Source organism: Nilaparvata lugens, chromosome 2 (genome assembly GCF_014356525.2).
Source record: "Nilaparvata lugens isolate BPH chromosome 2, ASM1435652v1, whole genome shotgun sequence".
In the NCBI taxonomy this organism is placed as follows: Eukaryota; Metazoa; Arthropoda; class Insecta; order Hemiptera; family Delphacidae; genus Nilaparvata; species Nilaparvata lugens.
The window spans coordinates 34,299,229-34,316,958 of NC_052505.1; the positions used below are offsets into that span (position 1 = coordinate 34,299,229).

The following is a 17,730-nucleotide window of genomic DNA, read 5'->3' on the forward strand; positions in this document are numbered from 1 at the left end:
AAGTGACTCAACTTGTGAAGGAGTATTGAGTGATCGAGACAATCGAAGGCCTTGCTCAAGTCATAGGCAGTCATCTGAGCAAGGTATTTATTCTCGAAAGCTTCAATTATTTGATCGATAATTGTAAGAACTTCCCCTGTTTTGCTTTTACTCACTCTATAACCAAATTGGGAGTCACTTATAAGATTGTAACTATCGAAGTAGGTACATAACTGAAGCTTTACAACCTGCTCTAAGATTTTTCCGAAAATTGGAACTATGGAGATAGACTTATAATTTTTTGGTGTAAGTCTGTCTCCATTTTTTTTTTAAACAAAGGTACAAGTCTCAAAATTTTTTTTTTGTTAGAAAAACTCCTTGTTTTAGACACAAATTTCTACAGTGGGTCAACGGAACAATAATAGACTGGATTACACATTTCAAAACGTGGTTGGATAAATCGAAAATGTCCCTGCTTCTTGAGTTTTTTTATATCCATGACAATCTTATAAACATCAGCACATGACACTTGTGTCCATTTGAATTCTTCATGTGTGGATGGTAGACGCTTCATGAAATCTCTTGCAGTAACCTGCGGCTGCTTGATGCCATCTCTCGCCTCCTGGATGGATGATGCATAATACGTGCTGAAAAGATCTGGAGAAAGATCTCAATATTTGTGCGTTTTGATCCTCCACTCCTCACTTTGTTCACCAGAGTCCATGCAGCTTTTGATCTGTTATCCGACTCTTCGATACAGTTGGAATTAAAACAGAGCTTCGCTCTATTTATTTCCTGTTTATTAATTTGTTTACTCCTTTTATAAGTCAGTTGCGCATCATTGCTCTGTCTTATAAGAAAAATGGAGTGGAAAGTCATCATTTTATTTTTCAATTCTGCCAGTTTCGGTGTATACCAGCCTGACTTAGCTACATTTCTCTTCTTAGCGTTTAATCTCAAAGGCCTCTTGGGACATATTCCATCAAATATTCTGTAGAAGGCTTCAAAAAATTCATTGAATGTCAATTGAGTATCTTCTTCCTTTTCCAGCATCTGCATCCAATTCACCAACATTAATCGCCGTCCCAACACTCTAATTTGCTCCATAGACAAATCTCTTTTTAAACTTTTAAAAACTGGCTCCTCTCCTCTCCGAAAAAAGAATGGATTCCTGAGCTCACTTGGAATCTAATAGAAGACAGAAAAGCAAAGAAGGGCCTTCTATATAAATGCAAGTGAAACTCGCCTGTAGACCTGACAGCAGATATACTCCAGCCGCTCTTTCACAGGATATGGACAGAAGAAAGTGTCCCACAGGATTGGAAAAAAGGACTGATAGTGAAGATTCCAAAGAAAGGTGACACCTCCAACTGTGGCAACTGGAGACAAATCACATTTTTATCAGTGCCTGGAAAAGTCCTGTCAAGAGTCCATAGAAATGAAACTGCGGAAAGAGCAAGCAGGATTCCAAAAACACCGCAGCTGTGTTGATAAATACCTTGAGAATCATCTTGGAGCAAAGTAATGAGTGGCGTGTCACACTATACTTGGCCTTTATTGACTTTGAAAAGGCATTTGATTCAGTCAATAGGTGTGTGCTGTGGAAAACTTTAAGAGAGTATGGAATCCCAGTTAAAATAATTAGAATACTGGAGAAAATGTATGAGGGCTATGAATGCCAGGTACTGCATGAAGGGAAGATTACCCAGCCATTCCTAATTAAATCAGGTGTTCGTCAAGGTTGCGTGCTGTCACCAACATTGTTTCTGCTGGTATTGGATCGAGTCATGAGGAATGTACAGGCAGGGAGAAGGAGAGGCTTGTAGTGGGGATTAAGAGAGAGGCTGGAAGACCTGCACTTTGCTGACGATATTTGCCTATTAGCCCAGCGTTCCAGAGACATGGAAGAGAAACTGCTTAGGCTAGAAAATGAAGCTGCAGAAACAGGCCTCTGTATTAATAAGAAAAAGACAAAGGAAATGAGATCGAATGCAGCAACAGATAGGCAGTTTGAAGAGGGTGGTACTCGCATCCAGACTGTAGACTCCTTTGTGTATTTGGGGAGTGCAGTGACCAAGACTGGGGGCACTGAGGAAGATGTTGGAGGCCGAATTAGAAAAGCGAATGGTGCCTTCATCCAATTGAACAAGTTATGGAAAAACAGAAACATATCTAGGGCAACAAGAATTCGGATTTTCAATACCAACGTGAAATCAGTGCTTTTATACGGATGTGAAACATGGAAGATCACTGGGCAAATTGTAGGGCAGCTGCAGACCTTCATAAATCGATGTTTACGCCGCATCATGTGCATCTACTGTCCAGAGGTAATCACCAATGAGAATCTCTGGCAGTTAGCAAATCAATGTCCAATCCAAGAGGAACTGGAAAGGAGAAAATGGAGATGGATTGGGCACACATTGAGAAAAGAAGATGGTGCGATTGAGATGGCTGCGTTGAGCTGGAACCCCCAGGGATCACGCAGACAAGGATGCCCACGGATGACATGGAGAAGAACGGTCGAGTAGGCAGAGTACAGGCAACAGGGAAAGACTTGAGCAGAGGTCGAGAGGCTCGCAGCCAATAGAGATGAGTGGAGAGCATTTTTGGATGCCCTATGCTCATCAAGGAGCCAAAGGAACTAAGTCAAGTTTCTTCTTCTAAACTTTGTATCAAATGTAACAGTAATTCCAGAATGATCAGAAAATCAAAATCAAGTATTTCCATAAATCATAGTCCTGTTGATCCATTGTTGTGATGACATTATCTAAACATGCACTATCACGTGTTGGCAAGCTGCTAATGTAGTGCATATTGAATTCTGTCAACAGGTTTTTAAAATTTCTCACACAGGATTGATCAGTTGTCACATCAAAATGCGCATTAAAGTCTCCACCAATAAATATATCCCTTTTTAGTTTTAAAAGATAGAATAGGAGCTGTTCTAACTTTCCTAAAGAAATGACCGGGTCCCCCGACGGTGATCTGTACAAGCTCAATACAATCACTCTCAATTCTCTAAGGCCGCAGTTAAGGCTGCTTCAAAAATCCGCTCCTCACATAACCAATCCAATTCAATCTTCTCATATGCTAGGTCTTGTTTCAGGTAAACAGCCACGCCTCCTCTTATATGAATTTTCCTGCAATAGCTAGATGCTAGAACGTAGCCATCAATTATCTCATACTTTAGCTCATCACTCCGCTGCCAGTGCTCACTAAAACACATAACGCTGAAATCTTGCTGGTCTGCCATTTGCGTAAGAATGTTCAATTTTCCAGATATACCCTGTAGATTCAGAAAACATACTTTCTTATGAGTGCTACTTTCACCAAAAATTCCATTGTTCAAATCAATTCTGTTCGGGCAGTTCCATCCATTGCGGTCATCTATACTAAAAAAGAACCATGAAGCGGAATTGGCGGAGATACATCAGAGCTTGTAATATGGGTTGTCACACACTGAATAATTTTATCACATAGATACTTTTTACCATATCCATTCAGGTGCATGCCATGCGATGTATGAAATCTTTCACCTATGCTGCTTATGTCTATGAAATTACAATAAATTTTAGAAAAGTTGACATGAATCTTCCTCATTGCTCTATTAGTTTCTGTTATCAACTCGTTCACACAGGACCACTTCATCAAGTCATAACGGCATGGAATCGAAAATATAATAACATTGGTTCTGTAGAGAGCCGCCAGATTCCTTCGTAGAGCCACAAGAATGTTCTTCGCTTCATTTTCACTAACATCATTAGAACCAGCTTGGATCACCAAAAAGTCGTTTCGATCAAATTCTGCAATTTTTTCTGGCAGTACGTCGGTAAACTCGGCACCTGATTTGACGAAAGAAGTGATATCGTACTTACATTTCTTCATAAACTCGTTTCTATCATTTCTCCCCTTGACTGTCAGCATAATGATGCAACTTGATTTTATAGGGAGATTGAACCGTTGACACTTCTTTAACTGGCTGTTTTTTCTGTGCAATATTTCTAACATTGATCTTGCTATTAGCCTCATATACCAAAGCGTTCTTACGAAAACTATCTCTAGTTGTTATTGATTCATTCTGAGCACACTATTCTGACTTTGCATACTTTGCATCATAAAGAGTTCTCCACTTATCCAACTTTCTCCTCTCCAACCATAATCTTTTCATTCCTTAATGCTAAGTTGTCTGCCTCTAGTGCTTCAGTAGAAACAGACATCGACAAAACTTTTTCAGACAAATGTATATTCTCCTCTGAGCGTCCTAATCATTTCATTCAGATCAGTATTCTGTGTGTGAATTTCAGCTTTCATCCTTCCAACTCCATTTTTCAACTCACTCGAGAAAGTTATAAGATCATCCCTCTGCTGCAGAAGTTCCATTTCCCTTATACTTTACGATTCGTCCACATTAATTGTTCTGAAATTTGTTGTGTTGACACCCATATCATGCATTTTCGGCGTACATAGTGCACCATGTTCACAACTCGTCGATTTTTCTGGGGTGTACTGGGAAGCAGGCAAATTAACTTGTGATGTAGGCGTATTACAATTGCTAAAATGTTCTCCAAACTTGCAGGAGGTATATCAGCATTGAAACCCATATGATTGTGTGCTCCAGTAGATTCGATAATCTTTGTCATTTTACAGTCAATCCTTACGGTTGCAGAACACCCAACCCTGAGACAACGCCATGCTACATTTCCATTACACACATGCTACTCACATTCAAAAATTGAAATGCATTTAATGTATGTTAAATTTTGTGTTAATGTGTTTGTTTTATTATAAGTTTGATTAAATAATTGTTTTTTCCAGGTGATGAGATTCTATCTGTGAATGGTGACAGTCTGACTGGCTTATCTCATGCAGAAGCAATATCTGTGTTCAAGAAAATCAGGTCAGGAGATGTTCAACTTCAGGTTGTTCGAAGAAGAGTGTCAAATAGGTATGTACTTAGTAGGTCCACTTATTGGAGATTCAACCTCAATTAGGATACAAATTATTGTATTACGAAAATTAAATATAATTTTATTACTTCACATTCAGCAACTGAACGAAGAGTCAAATCAACCTGGTGTTATGATGGCAAATAATGAGTTAACATTTTCAAATTGAGAACTATTTGAAGGAATTGGTTTTTTCGATTTGGTCAGTTCTCAGTTGAAGAGTTGTAGAACACCAGAAATACAAATCTCAATGTTGGCCTATTGATTGCTTATCCTGTAAGTTACTTTTTCCAAGGTAGGCGTAGGCTACATTCAATATGGTGTTTCACAAATTATATTTCCGAATTTCTATAGGCCTACATGCTATCATGGGGAAATCCTGGGTTAGCAAGTAAGTACTTCTTGAGAAAATATCAACATGAGAGAGAAGAAAGTTTTTAGCGTTTTTGAACATTGGCCCCTCCTCCATGTGATTGTTTTCAACTAACAAACGAAAAGTATAAATCTTTTTTCAAATTTTCACGGTCATGGTTGAACTTTTAGCATGAAATATTGTTCCATCTTGGTGTCTTATTATATTTTCAGGAAAATCTTTGTTGAATAATTGAGATTCTAGAGTAGTGTTTATTCATTTGAAAATTTGATTTTATAATGCTGAGCACTTTATTTGTAGGGTGCATCAAGAGAATAGAGATAACATTTTTTGGATTTCTAAAATAGATTATATTGAATAAAGCAAGTTGACTCATATGTTAATAAAATACAAAATTCAAATAGACATTTCTCTGGAATTCTATTAATTGAACTTTTTCTCAGAAAATTATAATTCTCAAATGTCACAATATAATCTGAATAGAATACAAGAATATAGAAGAGTATCAGATGAAGTGACTTCCAAGAATATTTGTTACTGATTGACAAACTACCATTGCTATCAAAAATGATAACTGTGCTGCTTTTTTCATAGTTGTTTATGGAATTGATGATTCGAAATATATGTCATTCAATGCAGAATTTTTGACTGATTATGTCATCAATAGACAGATATTGATATTGAATTGAATTATATATTTAATTTGAATATGAAATGTTCAAATTGCCCACTTGAGAGTCTGCAAAATGATGATGACAATAATAATGTATTATCTAATACTAGCAGGTAACCAGTGCTTCGCAAGTAATTTTCGCAATTAATTTTCAATTAAAAAAAGAAGTTGGATTCAAAATGGCGGAAAAAATTTGGGTGTGACGGAAAACCTGTTTTTATCAATCGAAAAGGATCCCTAATCATACCTATCTTCTAATTTCCCTTTTAAGAGAAATCTTCTGCTGCTTCCATACAAACTGGAAGCATGACAAATAATTGAAAACTTGACAAACTGAAAACTTGATATAATCAAATCTTGAAAAATTTAAAATTGGTCTATAACCACCCTCGGTTAAGCAAGAATCTATATGCAAAATTTCAAGTTGATCAGTCCAGTAGTTCTGACGTGATAATGCGTCAAATATAATTTCCCTATACTTTACATCTGTATAGGCTACGTTTATAATCCAGTTCTTTCCTTTATTATAGTATAGAAGATGATACATGGATGGATGATCATTGTTATTTTACTAAAAGATAGAATAAGTTGAATAGTTTTCCTTTCAGAGGGAGTTTTGACAACCCACAAAACACATTTTTCATTTGAAGATATAACGAAAAGGTGCATATGACCTTATTTTTTGCTCAGCTTGCCAAAATAACCCTCATTCCAATATTAAAATTTTCGACTGACTTCACAGTGAGTCAGTCATTCTATCAGTGCTCGAATAATTTTGAAATTTTAATTAAATAAAAATGGAAGAATATAATTTCTTTATGTAAATAACAACACCTTCATTCAAAGACATATTAACTGCATGCGTTTTCATATTGCCGATACAGCATTGATGAAACTGTATACGTTTATTCAGCACTTTGTCTCAAAAATTGTTCTAGCTGAAAAATTAATAATCCATGCCACGTGTAGGCCTAAACATTGCATCAGGAAAACGAAGTTTCAAAACTATGTTTTTCAGGTAGAAACCAATATAGAAACAGATGTTCCTTTTTCAATTTCGACCATATGATTTGGTGATTTTTTAATGAAATCGAATGTACGTACCATCAATGAATTTTAAACATTAATTCTGAAAATCTAGAAGGAAAATTAAAATTTGGGATTCCAGGTGCACGAGATTGATGTTTTTAGAATCTATGTGGAAAATTTGGAGATGCAATCCACAAGTTGACATGATTGTTTTGATGCGAACAAACGAACACATGAACAAACACAACCCTACTCTCTCTTATTATATAGATAAATTACAATGTTTCATTGTTATTGAATTGGTTTTTCCATCCACTATATATTTATTGAAAAATGAAGTTCACAATCTTGAAATACTTATTTCCTGACGTGCATTTGAAAAATCGTGCCTTAACCAGAATCCTGATAAACAATGACATAATTGATAAGGAATGAATATTGATAAATTTTGTTGAATAATAATATTATTGATATTATGGAACTCCTCGTTACTTGAAAAACATCAATTCTATTGTCAATTACACTTTATTAATCATCTTACAGTTCGACTTCAGTCCCAAATATCTGATACCAAAAATACTTATTCTTCAAGAATTGAATGAACTCATTTATCCTTAAGTGAGATTTTTGACCAGTTGTTTTATTGAGTTGGAAAACCCAATAAATCCTTACTAGATGAACTACAGTGACTATAAAATGTGACCGTAACTACAGTGACTATGATTATATAGTCTCTGTAAGATAAACTAGTCTAGCACTTCTTCTGGTGATTAGTTATTGAGGCTGGAATCATCTAACAGTGCTACAACTCTGCTTTGATTGTCCACTAGATTTTTTTGTTGCTGAAAGTCATGTACCCACACTTTCAGAAATGATAGTTCTAGACTCATTTTTCTCAACTATGAATAGTAAAAAATTATTTATTCGTAGTAATTCATGAAAGTTCATAAATCGTATTTGGCCTCAAAAAATATGTATTTATCTTATCACTGCTACCATATTGTAACTGTGCCTTTACCTTTTAAAAGATGATAAAGAAGATAATTTTGAATAAAATTTAGAATTTAGAAATAGGGCGACACATCTAGAAAATACCTGAGTCTATACCTAATTCATGCAGGTGAACGGGCTAGAGTCAAGAAAACTTCAATTAATCTTGCCATGCCTGATTAATAGGTTTATACTATAGAATAACACTACAATCTGAAATAATTGAAAAATACAAACCGCTTCAATAAACATTGGCAACTAAAATCGAACAACAGAAACAACAATTTCATGTTACTTTGTTGACATTCTTCATCTGATTCGGGGGGCGCATTACTATCCCCGTTTAGATAGCAATACGTCACAAAACCAAACAATATCAGTCATCAAATAACAAGTTAATTTCAACATAAAATTACTCAAGAAAGAAAAGCCCGTTGAACCCAAGTTTCGTCGATAGTAACCCATATAACCCATTTCATAATAATTTTGAATCCCCACTTTTGATTGACATTCTCGAATGAACCTTTGTTTCACTACACTGCACTTTCGTTGGTCTGTACGTTGCTTTATCGTCGGGGTTACAGTACCTTGTTTTTGGCGGTGAACTTTTACCGGTTGAATTTGGCTTGACGGCGACGTCCTCTTACGTCCCTAGACCTGTCGTCTGAACGGGTGTCTTGAAGCGGTGTTACATAAAATTGCGGAACCAAAGTGGTGGTAGTACATGAAGTTGGTTTGGGGACACACATGAACCGCTGTAAATAAATGTATTACAGCATTAATTTCTAACTCTTCCTACAATTCATCAAAAGCTAAAACAGGAGTTTATTCAATTATTGTATTTAGATTTTATCTTGACGTTCTGATTTCATTCTCAAAATTGAATTAAAACGGATTTACTTGCCAGAGTATCATTAATATACAATGCAACTTTATGAAAACACTCGTTATAAATTAATATAATGCTTTTAGAAAAATGAATACTTCATTAATTATGATGTTAACTTTTATATAAATTGATATAATACTCTTAGGAAAGGAATAATTCAGATTGAAATGATGCTAACTTATATGATATTTTTCGTTTGGTTTGCAAAATCAAATATAATTTTTCATATAGTAGCTCGACTAGTATTGTTGGAAACTTGTGCGCTAGCCAACATTTATTAATATTAATTTCATGGAAAAGAAAAACTTTCTTCTTTGTCTATTAAGATTTCTATCATAAAAATTTACTAAATTATTCGAAAGCCTTAATGACATAAGAAAACAGAGTCTGAAAAAATATAAAATTATAAAATGTCATAAACTCAATATGAACATAATCTTAAAAATTTCATTCCAATTTAAAGGCTATCTTCCTGACTTTCAGCAATACTCTACGATAATATATTTCCAGAAACAATAACTCAAATGTAACGTAACTGAAAACTTTCTATACTTCTTTAGAAAAAAATTTATAATTATCTTCCATCACTAATAAAATCAAAAGGATTATTCTCAATCAATATCATTAACTTGAAAAATAACAGGCTTAATTAATTCAATACTCTTATGGAAGTTTCAATCAATTAAATTCCCTAAATTATATTTTAACCTTATTTTACGTACCTTAGCGGTTATTTGAAGAAGCAATTATTCGTACATGAAGAAGAAACACAATTAAACCTTTCAGGACATGGCACTACTAGAAAATTTAAACTTTAATAAAAATAAAACTAGCTCCTACATTAACTAATTATATAAACTTATAAACTTGCCCAAAAAGGGCGAAACATAATGACTACATCTTTACTCTCGTAGTGCTCCTAGCAAAGTGTCCTCCGAAACGTAATCTGGTCTCTCGACTGGGGAATCCCCCCACTACTGTATTTAGAAACAGGTCTCCTATTGGGCGAAGGGAATCAATTTGACCAATCGTCGCGTGGCTTCTAGAGCCTTTGGACCAAATAGTAACTGCAAAATCGGTAGTTTGTTATAATTTCAATGCTTGCTGTTTTCCAACTTATCGCACTTTATGTCGCGACAGGAAGGCTAAGTTTTAGAGATAATTCCATAATCTACATTCCTCGACGACTCGGAGCCACAATTTTTAAATATCTATCATGGAAACTCGAAGTCATGGCCGTTCATAATAGAGAGAGAAAATAATTTATTTCGCTAACTCACTTACAATAATGGCTCTAGTCTATTGCGTATTAAATTTACTATTATAACTTGGGAAAAGGCCTGAATTAAAAAGAGTGCCCGGCACAGAACGCTAGGACAATTCACTACTTTTGAAAGCAATCCATATACCTATATGACAATATTCATTGTGAACAACTCTATCACCATTCAAGGCCTGGATGCACCCTCAAGAAGCACTGAATATCATTCAAGGTGATGATGAGGGAGATGATAAGGCACCTATCATTCAGTTCCCTTCCTGGAGAGTGGGGTAGGATACCAAGGAAGACTCTGAAGGGGATGATTTGGGAGGGTTCATAGACAATGGGTAATGTGGAGCTAATAAGAATTGCTCATGATGAATAAGAAATGAATGTGAATTCAGTTACTAATTATTAATAGAAAAGCAAATAATTAGAATAACATGTCATAAAGAGCAATATATATTTTGAAATTATGTGATTTTAATAGTCTACTGGCCAATTTGACAATGAAATGAGTCAGTGTATATTTGAGTGGTTCATTCAAAATTGAACAGTAGGCCTATATTTGAATTGAGTTCGGTATGTCAATAGCTGTGAATTATCCTAGCATTACCATATTATGGTCACACATGTTTTCAGCTACCTCATCATACACATTTGCAATTGAGGCCCGATAATGGACTAAATAGGGCTCAGACAAGTGTTTTTCACAGAAAATAAATAGGGCTCAGACAAGTGTTTTTCACAGAAAAAATATCAGGTTGAAAAAAATTGGGATAAAATGGGGTTTAATATTTCCTGGTTTTGGATTTGCAAGAATGGGAATAATGTGGAATGTGATTTTCACCAAAAAATCTTAAAAAATTAACATTAAAATCTGCTATTGATGATAAATTAATGATGTAGCTTACCAGTTGGAACTTCAAATTTGTCATTTCTCATATTCTTCTCTATGTTTCAGGAATTCAAAGATCAAGTGATGATTGGATGGCATGGATTGTCATAAGAACATTACAGATTGACTCCAAATAAAAATACTCGTTAGAGTAATAAAAGTACAAATATTAGAAAATAGATTTTAATTTATAATATTGTAATATAGGCTTCGAATGATTACATTAATTTGACAGCATTTGAAAACTTCTCATGAATCTCATGCATTTCAACCTTCACATTATCAATAATTGATTCATTTCAAAATTCAAATAATATTAATAGACTGAAATCAGTCAGTAGAAAGTATTTATCTGATTCAACTATGGAATTTAATTGTGAAATTCTCAACAAAAAATTCTTATTTTTTAACTGTTACATTTGAATTGATCATTTAATAAAAAAACTATTAATTATTATTTTTTAACTGTTATATTTGAATTGATCATTTAATAAAAATTCTATTAATTTTTATAATCACCCCATGACATAGAGACTTATGGAGCCATTTATTCCTACTATCTACTAGCCTATCTTTTATTAGGTACTACTATCACCACATGTAGTGATGAATGTGCTAGGTATGCGCTAAATATTCCTATATTTATATGACTTTCTAATGGAAACGCTCCCTTCATGTCATGCTGTATGCCTAGAAAACTTGATAAATTGCCTGCAATATTTATTGGGAGAAGTGCGCTATATTTAATCGAAAGATCTCGCTCATGCTTCAGTCTCTGAAGAGAGCTTGTTCATTTATTTTAAAGAATTTATTTATAATATTATGAAATAATAAGTTATCATCAATGTGAAATTACCTTAGAAAAATACCTTATTCTCAAAGAATATGATGGTTATGCTGTACAAATTGAATTCTATTTGTAAATTTGTTATCACATTGATTTGTTGGTTGTTCATAAAGAATTCTGTACAATTTTCAGTCTTGTCAATGCTTTGACCAAAAATCGAACCCTTCTTATCATGTATGATACGGTACTGTACGTACTTTATTTACCAATAGTGATATTCTCTTCTTGTATCAAGATGTTAAATATCTCTATTATTGGAATTGAAACAGTTATATGTTAAATGATTGTTGACATTCAGGTTGAATATTTCACCTATTTATTAAATTGAATTGAAAAATCTATTTATATTCTATATTCTAATACGGAATATACAAAATCTATGCATAATACCGTAGGAAACAAGGAACAGAGAGAGTCAAAAACTTCTATTTTCTTCCTAATTTTGATTGTGCGAATTGAGGTTTGTAACAACAGACTATCATTTATCATAGATTACACTCTTCACAGAAGCTTCTTTTACATTGTCAATTTTGAAGGCTATAAATGATTGAAAACACCAAAAATGTTTAATTTGTTACTTGATTGCTTTCCAGTCTCATAAGATGAATTTTGCGCAAAATTATATTTCGAGCAATGCACTATGAGCATCATCTACATTTGTATGTATGATCCTTATTTGAAATAAATCTTGATTGGGCTTTGCACACTTGTGAAATATTACATGGATTTTTCTGCCTACGGACGTTTTTCAATGCATCCCTAATAGGCCTACACCAAAATATACATAATATAGTAGGTTGAAGTTACAATCATACAAGTCTTATTATAGTATAAGTTACTGAGTATACTCCCAAGCTAGGAATATGGGGCTTATCAACTTGAAAGGCGTTACAATTCAACAAAATCAGGAACGAATGAAGAAATTATTCAGGAACATTTTTTTTGAAAGTCTTTACTACCTTGATTGATGGATGTATGAAATAATACCGTACATTTGATAGTAATGTATGAATGAAATAATAATTCATTGTAGTCTTCATTTTTATACCACACTTAGATTTTTGAATAATCGATTTGTGAAATTGATAGGTACTTTATACAGATAGATTGTAATACAGATACTAATACATACTACCTATCTATTTCACTCGTTCATCTTGAAATTTAATATCAAATACTGGATTGGATGCATGTAAGGTCTATTCGTTGTTCATATAATTTACAATCCATATAATATTATATAAGTTGGATATTGTTATGTCTTTCATAAAATCAGATTCCCGTGGATTGACTCATCCACTTCTATTAGAACATGAAAGCATTAATATTTTTAATGCATCGATACCTTGATAAATTTTAATGCTACAAAACCAGATATTCAAAATTATATTTTTAATATTCCCTATTTTGGTTATAATAATGTGTTCATGAAGAGTGTCAAATAGGTATGTACTTAGATGGTCTACGTATTGGAGATTTAACCTCAATTAGGATACAAATTATTGTATTACGAAAATTGAATATAATTTTATCGCTTCACATTCAGCAACTGAACGAAAAGTCAAATCAACCTGGTGTTATGATGTTATGAATCATGAATTCATTAAAAAAAATCACATCCGGGGAGCACTCATTATTATTGCATGTCAAGCTATGACATTATATTTTAGATGTTTCCTTATCTTGATTATTTAAAATTTTTGTCACCTGTCACTTTCCAGAAACAATAATACAATTTTGGATTGATAAACTGTATTTTAATTTGTTTTGACAGTTTAGATGTACAGTATTGAAACAAATGAGGAAAGTGTGACACGATAATAAATTCATGTATCTATTGATATTGAAACAATAACTCATGGAACCATAATTTAGAAAACATAGGCACACTCCATTTTTATATTTCAGTGTCCACATCAGATTCATTCAGACTTATTCATCAGTGTAATCTGAACAACATATTATTTCAAATTACTTAAATATTTTTGCTATATTATAGGAAGATTAAACTAGCGCATGTATTAATACTATCAGCGGTGGAAGTGTACAGTCACGTAATCGGAGAAATAACAACAATAGAAATGATTATTGATTGAATTCTCACCAACTTCAACATTGTACATTTTTAATGAGCAGAACCAAACTATTCGGTTGTTAGACTTGGATAATGAATGTTATCCCAACGAAATGAATAATGAACAACATCTTCTTTAAATTCAATTTCAATTTATCAAAACACACAAAACAAGACAAAACAAATAAAATACAATAACATGTAACAAATATAAAAAAACATGGGCTTTGTGGTTAGGTGTGTTGGAGAAGAGAGAAAAAATGTTGAAAACTTGAGATTTTCAACTATGTTCATTCCAGTTCAAAGTATTAAATTACCGGTAGATAATTAGGCAACTTTAACTTAGATACTTCAATAAACGTCTATCTTGAGAAAATTAGTTTTCTTTCCAATATAGTATGTAATATGTATATGTAATATGTTCTGTTAAACATAGGCTACTGTAATATTTATGTCATGTTGAACCTACCAAGACTTACTGTCATTAACATCAATTCAACATCCCTTCTATTTACACTGTTGGAAATCAAATCTAAATATTCGATAGATTATATTTTTGAGGTTACCAAACTCAATACTGGACCTGCAGATTCTAGCATTAGTTGCTGCGCAAGGTTGCGTGGAATAGTCCCCAATATATTGTTTCTTTTTCAAGCTTGTTATTATTGGAATCAAAATGTGATTATAACTAACTTATAACATCATCACCTAATATTAAAATATCCAGAGGATGAGTTATTCCTGTCATCAACACTGTAACCTACTTTTCTGATAATAATTATATTATATGGTTCATTTCAATAAATTGATTTTGTATTTTTCATTTAATATTTGTATACATGAACTACGATTCAAAACTATAAATTATAGAGGTCAAAGATAAGCCAGAGCTTGTTTCTACCACGAATTACCGAGGGGACAAAAATATATATTGCTGTAGGCTACTACAAATTATAGAGTTTCTTTAATGGTAATATTAACGGATACCGACGAACCGAGCTTTTACTACGAATTATAGAGGGTTACGAATTATAAGAGTAAGGAGGCTCCTTCTGTTCAATTGTATACAGGAGCTGTCAGTTTGTATGCACAGTAGGCCACATTCTCTTTATAAGGTCAGTGTCGAAAGAGTTCATGGATGTTGATGCAAAGAAAATCGAAATTCAAGCTTCACCTAAATCTTGACATAGGACCTATCTACATGTGCACAGTTCAAATGTTGTGAATTCAAAAACCAACAGGCAACCTTGTTAATTTGTTCTTTTTCAACAAATTTGAAAGAGTGGTTCATTTTCCCATACAAGAAATGAAAATGAAATGAATTGAAATTTATTGATTCCTTTTCACAAAAACATAGCAAATTACAATAAAAAAAATAAATATGTTATACGATTATTGATTGTGATAGTCATGATTGACTTGCATAAGATAAGGATCTGTAAGAACCACTTTCAATATGGTATCAATATTGATGTGATGTGATGTAATGTGAACATTGAATGAATGGAACATTCAAATTGGAGATACTTCCACATTACATAAAATATTTAAGAATATGCTTACTAATATTCCAAATAATTGTTGTGAAAGAGCTAAATAAGAAAGAACTACATAGTGTGACTCAAGGAATAATTATTGTTATTTTCAATAATATTATTCATCAATATAGGTAGCCTACAGTATAATGGGAATTTTCATTTGAATTGATATTTTTTTCAATCTCACAGTTAGGCTATATATAGACCCTATGGTGTGTATAGCATTTACATCCAATTCTATTCGAAACCTCATTCATCAATTATTATTTTCGAATCAGTGGAACTGTACCACATTCCATGGTCAATAGATGAATATTTCAATTAAGTACTAAAGAAAAAGTGTTATGTTGTTGATATAAACGTCAATTTGCTGAAATGGAAGAGGATGCAATCGATTCTCAATTATTTGACTCGACGAAGTGCCTTTTAATATTTTCATCCTTTCACAACTCACAGTTCCAAAAAAAAAAACAGAAACTCAAGTATCATGACATCACTGCTCCTCTCCATTCAAGTAATCTAGAAAATATTTCTAGGCTACTTGAAGTATTGAAGATTTCAACTTTTCTCTGCTAAAAAATTGATTGGGGTGAATCAATAAAAGATAGAACTATTGAGAATTAGTGGCTCCTTTTACATTCATCAGACATTGTCAGACTTACCAATGCCATCACTTACAATATCATTATAAATCATGAATATGGTATTATTTCAGTTAAGGACTGGAAGATATTAAAGTATCATTCGTATTTCAAGTAGGTAAGTTAGAATGATTTATTCCATATTCTATGATTTACATTTATTTTGAAAATAATGTTTGGCTTTTGAAAGTGTGAGTGGGAAAATTTCTACAAATTTGAGAGACCTCATAATTACTTGAGCACATTCCATAATATTATTAAAGTTATTCCGAAGACCCTGAATGTTTTCACAACTCGAGAATACGATGTCCAAGCACAAAGCATGGCTTATTTTTAATCGAACTTACACTTTTCATCCCTGTTGAACCACAGCTACCTCTTATTATTAGAGATGGCTATCACATGATAATAATATCAGATATAGGCCTAAGTACATTTATATCGCAATATTATGATATATATTTATTCAAACACTTTTCATTGATGTAAGATTGATTTTTCGCTTTTTTGGAACAGGGTTTGGAAATTATTGATGATAATGGTATATATCACTGAACACAAAAAAATTAAATAACAATGTTTAATTACAGAAACATATTCAAGATACAATAATTTACATTATTAAGAAAACAAAAATTCAAATAAGATATTAATATTATCATTTATAGTTTAATGATGATCAAATGAACATGAGTAGATCTCACAGGAAAAACTTCGAAATTTGTTTTTTAGACATATATGTTGAAATTTCAAAAACGTTGATAGTTTTTATGTTTATAAAGTGAAAATAAATTACCATTAATGATACAATAGTCTTTGGGAGTATAACCTATTACGGTCAATTTATTATACAAGATCTCTCATGTTATTTCTTGCACTAATTGCGATGGAAGTCCAAATAACAGAAAATTCAACATGATTTAACAATTTTGATCAAAATATTTCGAAATCCAGATTTGAAAAAAATAAGAATTCAGTTGACAAGCTGATTTAAGAGCTGTATTGAAATGCACAAACAATAAGTTGAATTCTATTATTCAATTATTAATACTCATTCAAAATGGATATTCTTCAAATAATTATTTCAACACTGCATGATATCATTCAAACTCTTCCAATTGTAACGGCGATCTCACGATAATATTGAACACCGTGTAATTGGAAGAAAAACATTAGCAATCAATTATTTGTTTATTCGACTCTAAAATCACAAAATTTTTTGGAGAAACAAGAATTATTTTTTGGAGAATAAATTGATCAGATGGAAATTACTTGTTGAAGAATGAATTGATAGCATTTAACGATTTTATATAATTTACCTTGAGTTCAGAATGATACATTTCCATGTTATTCTTCTCAGTTCTCACAGAAGAACTTATCAGTCACTATCACTTTCCATTGTGACTCACCTTCAAGGTATTTTCAGGATGGATTCTATAACTCTTGAGTCACACTCACTTCGATAACTATCTAATTTACACAAGTTGTGGTGGTTGCTGGCATGGGTGTGGTGGTTGTGGTGCTCTGTGGTGCAGCCGTGGTGCTCGGAGCTGGAGGGTTTGTTGTGGTGAGAGGCATCGTGGGCACAGATG

General features: G+C 32.9%; 1 protein-coding gene across 4 annotated transcripts in view; it reads left to right on the forward strand.

The window, feature by feature from the left end:
* Positions 1–12,623, forward strand: part of LOC111052108 — a 117,936-nt gene extending 105,313 nt beyond the window's left edge. For all 4 annotated transcript variants that reach the window (XM_039421075.1, XM_039421074.1, XM_039421076.1 and 1 more), the window contains 2 exons: positions 4,795–4,924; positions 11,105–12,623. In XM_039421075.1, the coding sequence (XP_039277009.1) occupies positions 4,795–4,924; positions 11,105–11,123 (149 nt within the window). In that variant the 3' untranslated portion in view covers positions 11,124–12,623. The remainder of the gene's footprint in view (positions 1–4,794; positions 4,925–11,104) is intronic.
* The last annotated feature ends 5,107 nt before the right edge of the window (positions 12,624–17,730 follow it).